Raw genomic sequence first — 9755 nt, 5'->3', positions numbered from 1 at the left:
TAAGTAATTTGGCAAAGTTATGCTGCTCTGTTGACAGAGACTGACCCATAGTTATAACTCAGCAAAGATAGAAAATTACCCCTGGCTGCACACACTTACCACCAGCATCCCTCGTCCGAGTCCGGAAATCATCCTGGGAGATCCGTGTGTTGTCTCTCTTACTCCAAATTTGTCTCACAGGTGAGTTCACCCCTGGATCCAATTTACATCCACGTTGGGTGCAAAATGTAGGGAACAGGGGAAGGGGACGTTACTAGAACCTCTGCAGTAAGTCCTAGTCTCCTGCGAGCCACAGCAGCACATGGTGAATTACAGGAAAGGTAGGCAAATGAGAAGAAGCTGAGCTTTGGGTCTGATCAGTGCTGCTCTGGGCAGCAAAGACAAAAGCCCCCTAGCTTGCAGCACTTTTTATTCAGTACACGGGGAAACAGATGTAACAAGTGAAAAATGCAGAGTTCAGTACTTTACATTGGGATAAACAAGGTGTAAAAAGACTGGGGGGCAGTGGAAATCTAAGAAGGATGAGGAGCTATGCAGATGAAGATTGGTTCCTCTATGACATCTCCGGCAGGTGTGGTCTTGTCCTGGAGCATTACAGCATCCGGGGATCAGTGAGGTCTCAATTGTGACCTGAGGCCAAAATGCAATTATGTCTGGAATGTGGTAGCTGGTCTGTAGGCAGGAGAACTAGGCCTACTCAAATGATTTTTCCCTAGAATTATGTAGCATTGCTCCCAACAGAATATGTTCCTATTGCTCCATGAAACATGACCTGCCCATCCCAGTTTGTCAGTTGGGTCATCTGTTATGGTGTTTGTAGGCCATTTTGGTGCTCCTTTTTGATTCAATTTTCTCAGAAATTCTTCCAGGAGATCTGATAGCAGATGATGCCTTGTTGTTCAAGAAAGTGGTACTTTTGTAAGACCGAGGGCCTTACCAAATGCTCCAAGGAGCTGACTATAGTGAAGCACACCCAGGGATCCCAGCGGTGCCTCCAGAATGCAAGGCCAAGGGCCTTACCAAATGCTCCAAGGAGCTGAAGTGGAGCACACCCGATGATCCCAGCAGTGCCTTCAGAATGTAAGACCAAGGCCTTACCAAACGCTCCAAGGAGCTAGCTACAGCGAGGACCACCCGGGAAGGAACACACCGGCCATGTTGGAAAACAGACCTTTATTAGTCTGGCCAGACGGCACTCCCGAAGCAAAATAGCTCAGAGAGGCACCTGGCTCAGAGTCCGAGGTTGTTTTACAGGGGGTTAAGGGGGGGGGGGTTAACATGTGGATTCACAGAAAAAAAAAAAGAACAAAGGTTAGTGGCTCATTGTCACATGTTGATGTTCAGCAGACATCCTGACTGACAGTTAAGACCACCCTGTTTACAGATTGTCCTATAGATACTGGCCCCGGGACATTTGGATTTAGGGCAAACAGATGGCTGAGTAACCTCGCCCTATTACTGATTGTCCATTGTCCCGAGGCAAGCACACTCCAACCATCAAATTTACAACAGAATCTAGGGGAATCATTAACTTTTGAATCACACAGTCCCACACTTTTATTGAGTATTTGATCACACTTTCCTGTTGGGGACCAGTTGTCAGCTATTTGTATTATCAGGATAAGATGTATGTCAAGGAAAATGAAAAAGGCATATTTGCTATGTCTGACAGAGGATATGTTGACAATTACATCAAAACTTGAAAGCATGGCTTCAATAGTTAAGTCATATGGAAGGAATATTTTCATTTTGTCAAATCCAAGATTTGACAGTCATGTATGTACTATAATAATATGAAGACAAGAAGTCTGCACATATAGTGACCCTGACTCATGAAGACACTCCCTTATCACTGAAAGGATTTAAATGACTTGATTTCTATAACAGACATTTTGAATATCACTGTATCATCATAAGCTACTATTTTATACAAGTCGGGCATAGTCCCTGCACTAACATGAACCCAGTCTAGAGGGTAAATAAAAGATGAACATAAATAAAGGAAGTGATACAGTGGTCAATACAGTTGTTCTACTCGAAAGAATCATTTTGTACATTTCTTTTCCTTGGTCTCTGCCTTGGAAAGCTGGTATCAATGAACTTCTCCCTTATTGGCTGGCTTCAAGTGAGGTTCAGTAAATGAAGTCATTGACAGGACATCAGAGCGGTCAAAGTTGTATTTTTTGTCCTCTCTCAGTGTCCCTGTTTGAGCATCTAGCTTTTGGTAGTGGCTATGTACCTCCATGACTACTGTTTCTTCTATCCTCTGGTTCTTTAAGACTTTAGCTCTCAATGGGTTCTGGGCAACACTGCTTCCTCCATCCTTGTTCTTTAACTTTTCATTATTGCTACTTCCTGTGTGCCTTAACTCTCATACTTATTCCCTGCACTGTGCAATATTCCAAAATTAGATCCTTCATTTAAACTGTCTTCACTGAAACAACTGACTTGGAGCATATTTCCTTCCATAACTCTAACAGATGTGAGGACTATAAGAAACATATTAACTCATTCAGTATCTATTTAGTTGTAGGCTATTCAGTGCCTATTACATGACAATGTATTCAATAGAAGATATAAGCCAATACTTTCCAATAAAAATTGATATAGCCAGGGCTTTAGCTCAGTGGTTCCAGCACCTGCTTTGCAAGCTCAAAGTCCCGAGTTCGATCCCTGGTACAAAAAAAAAAAAAAAAAGCTACAGAAACAATCAGTTTCCTTGGCAGCAGTAGGCAACAGCACCCGGAGCAGGGCGAGCGCAGGACCCCCTGAGACGGCAGCGGCGGCCGCGGCGGCGGCATCTTGGGCAGAGCAAGGGCGCGGCAGATGGCGTTCACACAGCAGCCGGCGCACTCGGTGCCCCACGCAAGGGTAGCAATGCTGCCCAGCTTGGCACTGCTCCTACTGACCACCTGGACGGCTCGGGCGCTGGAGGTGGGTGCCGCGCCTCGGAAGTGGGGGAGTCGGGCACGATGGGGGAGCTGATCCCTCCAGTGTTTAATCTCTGGGACTCTGCGCCCCTCCGACCATGTCTGCGGGCGCCCTGCGCATCCCGGCCACCGGCCCAGCCCTGCCCTGGGGGCGTGCGCCTCGGCTGCCGAGAGGCAGTGGGTGAGGCCCGGGGATCCCGGCCCCGCCGGCCCCGCCATCCCGGGGCAAGGAGACAGATGGCGAGCCTGTGCGCAGACCCCGACTCAGCCCCTACTTCGGGAGCGGGGCCCGGGGAGGAGAGAGACATCCAGATTGGGGGCGGTCGGGGATCAGAGGGAGAAGGGAAGGGAGCACGTGTAGAAAACCAAAAGCGCAGCGTCCCCGGTTCCAGTCCCGGGCCTTAAACCGCTGCCCTTCCCCGGGGGGGGGGGGGGAAGAGTCCGGATGGCTCTAGGAGCTGGGGGGAGGGGGATCTCCTCACTTCTGCTCACCTTCTCCACCCTGCTTCACCTTCCCGCTCACCCCCTTCCCCTCTTGCCCGAACCTCAGCTCTACTCCCCGCGGCCGTGGTAGCGGCAGCCGGCGTGCAGCCCTCACTGGAGCCTGCGCCGGGGTGGCCCACCGCCTTCCTCAGGCAAACTTTGTACATTTCCGCATCTCCCTTTTGTGTAAGTGGAGAGAGATGGGAGGGGTCGGAGACTCGCGGCCACCTAGCGCCTTCCCGCAGCCTGGATGTCCCCGGGCATTTGTTCGCACCTTGAGCTGCTCCGGGAGGCGGGGGTGGGGGGAGTCCCCGAACGAAAGCCGAGACACCCCGCCCTGGCCCTCGCAGTCCAGGGTGCGGTGGCTGAGCCGCCCGGGCCTGTACCCCACCGCCACCGAGGCTCCCAGCCTGTCTGCTGGGGAGGGGGCTAGGGCACTGCCCGGGCTCTGTGGCACGGCCTCGGGGCCCCTCCCTCTGAGCCCTACCCTCAGGCCACCACCTGGGCCAGCTAATTCTGTGCTGGCTGAGAAGACCTTGGGGAGGAAAACGCGGACTGGGGTGTGCGCCTGGAAAGGGCAGAGACAGTGGGGGGAGGCGCAGGCTGTCCCCTCCAGGGTATCAAAGGAGATGGTTGCCTGATAAAGGCCCGGCCTCCTCCCTGGTAGCGCTGGGAACTCTGGTTTAGTACCCCAGGGGACGAAGGATGTTGGGGAGGGTGCGCAAAGTCCTTTTTTTTAGGGTGCAGATAAAAGGATTGAGTAGGGTGAAGATTAAGCCTGAGAAGATGGCGCCTCTGCAGTGCAGCAAAGAAAAGCTATGTGGAGGCTGCAGCCTGGTGAAATCCACCCACCACAAGGTGTACAGAACAAGGCTTCCCATTCATCCAACTCTGGAACGTTGATCTGGCACCAATGCAAAGCGACAGTTGGGGCAGAGGAGATTGTATTTTGCCTTGGCTGGGTCCTGTTCACTGTCTTGTCATTTGCATCCTTCCCTCCTTATCCTCCCTCCTCTCCCCCTACATCCTGGTAGTTTTCCAATCCCCTTTCCCCCTCAAAAAAAACAATTTCCAGACAAGTGTTTTCCTGTAATTCCATTGAGGCTGTGTGGTCTGTCACCATTACAGTTCTTTTAGTCCCTAATTTACAAGGTCATCGAACTTTTCTCCCTTCTGATTGTTAGCCACAAGTGGCTCAGGAATTTCCGGAGTTCTAGTTAAGACAGGTAGTTTTAAGAGGAAGAATTTGCTTTTCCATGTTTTCAAAAAAAAAGGCATTTAGTTGAGATTCTTATTTCTCTTATCACTTAAAATTTTATATATGTAATTTCCATTTTCCTAAACTTTTGCTACAAAAGAAAAAATAAAAGTGTATCAAAACCTTTATTTTTTTTTTTAAATTGATATAAAAGCTTCTTCATTGCCTGATATAGTAGCCACTAGTCACATGTGATTATTGACCGTTTCTAATGTGGATATTCTGATTCAGCAATTAAAACTTAATGTTAATTTAAATTCATACAGCCACATATGGCTATTGTTTAGTGGCAATTGTTTTGGAGAATACAATTATGGACTAATTTTAACAAGAGACTGAATAAAGGTAGATAAGAGGGAGTAAGATTTTCTCTGAGATATGGCTAGGTAAGAGCCATTTGAGCTGATCTTTAGACGAGTAGTTTATCAGGCAAAGAAATGTCCAGAGTACCTTTTGGGCAAAAAACCAATTAGCCAAATACTGAGCTGCTTTGACACATGAAGCTCAGGTTTCCTCAGAATATCAACCCCACAATCAGAGATTCCATCCTAGTGATCAAGTGGGAGCCTGGTAGAAAAGTGGCTTGGAACACTGGGCTTGTACTGCTTTACTGATCAGATTTGTTTCATATCAATACTACGCTCATACTGTAACACGATTCAGTAGATTATTTTAAAACACGAATATTGAATATGCTATTATTGACAGCTACATACTTCTTTTTAAAATACTCAAGTGATCATTCAATTTCATTTTTTTCCAAATAAATTCTTATAGTTATTTATAATCTACTCTATTCTTTTGCCCCACTGGGAGGTTTGTTGAGTTTTGCTGGAAAAGTAAAGTTATTATTTTTATGGTAGACAATATGGCAGTGATGTAACTACTCACAGTGTGCCACAGAGCACATGTGAAGGTCCATGTAGCCAGGGCTTGAAAGGATCAGAGATTTCCTGGGTAGGCTGTGAAGTCTAAGATTGGCCCGAGGAACAGGTAAGAAGGGTTCAGATGAATGCATGTACCTGTGTGGGGTAGGCGTTGGGAGGAGTGGATTGAATGTGTTCCTGTTATGAAACATTAAATGTGTCACAGTGGTGGGAGTGAGAGGATTCTGGAGGAGTCTAAAGGAAGAAATTAAATAGATCTGAACTATAAAGGATCACTCGGGCTTAATGTCCGTGTAGAATGTTTTCAAGTGGTAAGACTAGAATACTAGCTAGAAGCTATAGTAATAATGTAGGGAAAACATAATGAGGTTTGAATACAGGTGATAGGGGTCTCAGGTTCTGAAAAATAGTGCTTCATTTGTGATTTTTCCCACCTTTAAAGGCTTAATTATGTTTCTTTGTAAATTAAAGTAGCAACTCTGCTTTTGCTCAGGGACACAATAAAAATAGCTATTATTTAGCAAGCAATTACTGTGAGCCAGTTACTCTTCTAAACCTTTCTACACTGTGGATTAACTCACTTAATCTTTACAATAGCCATAGGGAGGGAGTATCATTATTTTCCCCCTATTTTACAGAAAAAGAAACAATGAATCTCAACTTAAGTAATTTTTTACAAGGTTATTTTAGCAAGTGTCAGAGCAAGTTTTCCATCTTGGTCATCTGCTTCTAGAACAAACTCATGAAGTGCTGTCCTCGTCTTTAAAATTCTGATAATTGGACTAGTGATGTAGCTCAGTGGCACAGCACCTTCCTGGCAAGTGTAAAGCCTTGAATTTGATTCTGGGTACAAAAAAAAAAATTCTGATAATCACTCTATGCTGATAGCATTTGTTGGTGTAGTTATCTTTTTTTTTTTCTTAAATTCTTTTATTGGTACATTGTAGGTACACAATACATTTACATTTTTCATTGGGAATTGTACCTTTACATGATGCATCTTGGTTCTTATTTTTTCCCCATTCCTAGCCCTCCCTTCACCCTCTCCACCCTTCCCTATTTACAAAGACTTTATTTCCATTTTATCCATTTCTCAGCATTTTTCCTTTCCCTTCTTTCCTTTCCGCTGCCCCTCCCACTACCCCTACCCCTTTGGACCTTTTCTTCCTATTTTGCATTCTCGATTATTCATTCTTATCATTGGTACATTTTAGGTATACAATATAATGACATTCATCATTGGAAATTTACACCTTTACATAATCTCTCTTCATTCTTATTTTTCACCCTTGCCCAGCCCTCCCTTCAACCCCTCCATTCCTCCCTATTTACAAAGATTTTGTTTCCATTTTTTCATTTTCTCATATTAATTCCACTCCCTTCTTTCCTTTCACCTACCCCTCCCACTTCCCCTTCCCCTTTGCCCCTTTTCTTCCTATTTCACATTATATATTATACATTTTAGTCATTATTTATACTTTCAGTTTCTCACACTAGAGAAACTATTCAGTATTTATACATGTGTGTCCTATTTATTTCACTTAAGAGAATCACCTCAATGTGCATCCGTTTAGCTATAAATGTCTCTAATTTCTCATTTTTTATGGCTGAGTAGTACTCTTATTTTATAAAGAAATGACATTTTTTTAAATCCAGTTTCCAGCTGATGGGCATTTGGGTTGCTTCCAAGTTTTAGCTATTACGAATTGTGGTGCTATGAACATGGGTGCACATATATCACGGTGGTATGATTCTTTTAATTCTTTGGGGAAGATCCCCAGCAAGGGAATAGCTGGGTCAAATGGGACTTCCAGTCCTAGTTCTTTGAGGTATCTCCATACTGATTTCCACAGTGGTTGCACCAGTCTACACTCCCACCAGCAGTGGAGCAGGGTTCCTCTTTTCCCACAGCCCCACCAGCATTTGTTATTCGTTGATTTCATGATAGCAGCCGTTCTTTCTGCAGTGAGGTGAAATCTCAGCCTTGTTTTCATTTGCATCTCTCGAATGACCAATGATGTTGAACATTTTTTCATGTAATTATTTGCTATTTCTACTTCTTTGTCTGAGAAATGTCTGTTCATTTCAGATGCCCATTTTTGGATTGGGTCTTCAAATTTGGGAGGTCTGATCTTTTTAAGTTCTTTATAGTTTTGAGATAGTAGACCTTTGTCTGAGGAAGAGCAGGTGAAGATTTTTTCCCACATTGTGGGTTGTCTCTTCACACTGCTGGTGGATTCTCTTGCTGTGCAGAAGCTTTTTAATAAGAAGAGATCCCACTTGTTGATTGTTTGTGCTAGTTCACAGGCAACTGAAGTTTTGTTCATAAGATCTTTTCCTACACCAATGTCTTCAAGGGTTCTACCTAACTTCTGTTCCAACTGGTTCAGGATTTCTCTTTTAATATTTAGATCTTTAATCCATTTTGATTTTAGTTTAGTGCATGGTGAGAGATACAGGTCTAGTTTTAATCTTTGGCAAGTTGAAGCCCAATTTTTAAAGCACCATTTATTAAAGAGGCTATCTTTCCTCCAGTGAGGGTGTTTGGCTCCTTTATCGAAGATGAGATGGCTGAGTGTGTCTGGCGTTGTTTCTGCATCTTCTAATCTGTTCCCCTGGTCCTCAAGGCTGTTTCTTTGTCAGTACCATGCTGTTTTTATCACAGTAGCTTTGTACTATAGTTTCAAGTTGGGGATAGTGATATCCCCTGCCATGTCTCTGTCACGTAGAATTGCTTTTGCTATTCTGGGGCTCTTCTTGTTCCAAATGAATTTTTGGATTGTTTTCTCAAGGTCTGTGAAGTATGCTGCTGGGATCTCAATTGGAATTGCATTGAATCTATATAGCAGTTTTGGAAGTATGGCCTTTTTCACTCTATTAATCCTTCCTACCCAGGAGCAGGGGATGTCTGTCCGTTTTCTGATATCATCTTCAATCTCTCTTTTCAGAGTGCTATAGTTTTCAGAGAAGAGGTCTTTGATTTCTTTCATTAGAATGATTCATTTGTATTTCAGTTTTTTGGATGCTATTGTGAAAGGAATTATTTGCCCTATTTCTCTCTCAGTGAGTCTGTCATTGGTGTAGAGGAAAGCTATTGATTTTTGTGTGTTGACCTTGTAACCAGCTACTTGACTGAATTTGGTTTTTAAGTCTAGAAGACTTTTGGTGGAGTTCTTGGGGTCTTCTATAGAGAGTATCATGTCATCTGCAAATAATGACAATTTGACTTCTTCATTTCCTATCTTTATTCCTTTTATTTCTTTCTTTTGTCTAATTGCTGTGGCTAATTTTCCAAAACTACATTGAACAAGAGTGGTGATACTGGACATCCTTGTCTTGTTCCTGTTCCTGATTTTAGTGTGAAGGATTTCAGTTTCTGACCATTTAGTATGACAATGGCTGTTGGTTTTTCATGGATGGCTTTTATCAGTTTGAGGTAGAGACCATCTATTCCAATTTTTTTGTAGGGTTTTTATCATAAATGCATGTTGGATTTTGTCAAATGCTTTTTCTGCATCTATGGAGATAATCACATGGTTTTTGTCCTTGGCTGTATTGATATAGTGTATTACATGGGTTGATTTGCATGTGATGAATCATTCCTGCATCCCTGGGATGAATCCCACTTGGTCAGGGTGTATGATCTTCTTGATGATCTTCTGCATTCTATTTGGCAGTATCTTATGAAGCATTTTTGCATCTATGTTCATTAGTGAGATTGGCCTATAATTCTTTTCAGTTGGGTCTTTGCTTTGTGGACCAAGGTGATGCTTGCATCCAGGAATGAATTGGGGAGTATTGCTTCCCTTTCAATTTCACTAAAGAGTTTAAACAGTAGTGGCAGTAGTTCCTCTCAAAATGTCTTGTAGAATTCAGCAGTGAAGCCATCAGGACCCGGGCTTTTCTTAGTTGATAAGTTTTTAATTACATTTCCAATTTTATTGGTTGATATTGGGTTGTTTAGAATTTTTAGGTCTTCTTCGTTCAACTTTGGTAATTCATGTGTATCTAGGAATCTGTCCATTTCTTCTGTGTTTTCCATCTTATTGGCATATAGGTTCTAGAAGTAGGTATTGATGATCCACTGGATTTCTTCTGGGTCTGTAGTAATTTCACCCTTCTCATTCCTAACTGCATGGATTTGGGCCTTTTCTTTCCTTTATCCGATAAGGTTGGCTAAGAGTTTGTCAATTTTGT

General features: G+C 43.6%; 1 protein-coding gene across 1 annotated transcript in view; it reads left to right on the top strand.

The window, feature by feature from the left end:
- The first annotated feature begins 3613 nt into the window (after positions 1–3613).
- LOC147822415 (uncharacterized) overlaps positions 3614–9755 on the top strand; it is an 87815-nt gene continuing 81673 nt past the window's right edge. Inside the window, exon 1 of the mRNA XM_087196843.1 lies at positions 3614–4030. Coding sequence (XP_087052969.1) covers positions 3614–4030 — 417 coding nt within the window. The remainder of the gene's footprint in view (positions 4031–9755) is intronic.

This window comes from Heterocephalus glaber, unplaced genomic scaffold, assembly GCF_053883595.1.
Source record: "Heterocephalus glaber isolate CG9 unplaced genomic scaffold, H.glaber_assembly_v1.0 deba00001620, whole genome shotgun sequence".
Classification (NCBI taxonomy): Eukaryota; Metazoa; Chordata; class Mammalia; order Rodentia; family Bathyergidae; genus Heterocephalus; species Heterocephalus glaber.
Note: the sequence above shows the minus strand (reverse complement) of the source record. Positions and strands in the feature narration are given on the sequence as shown.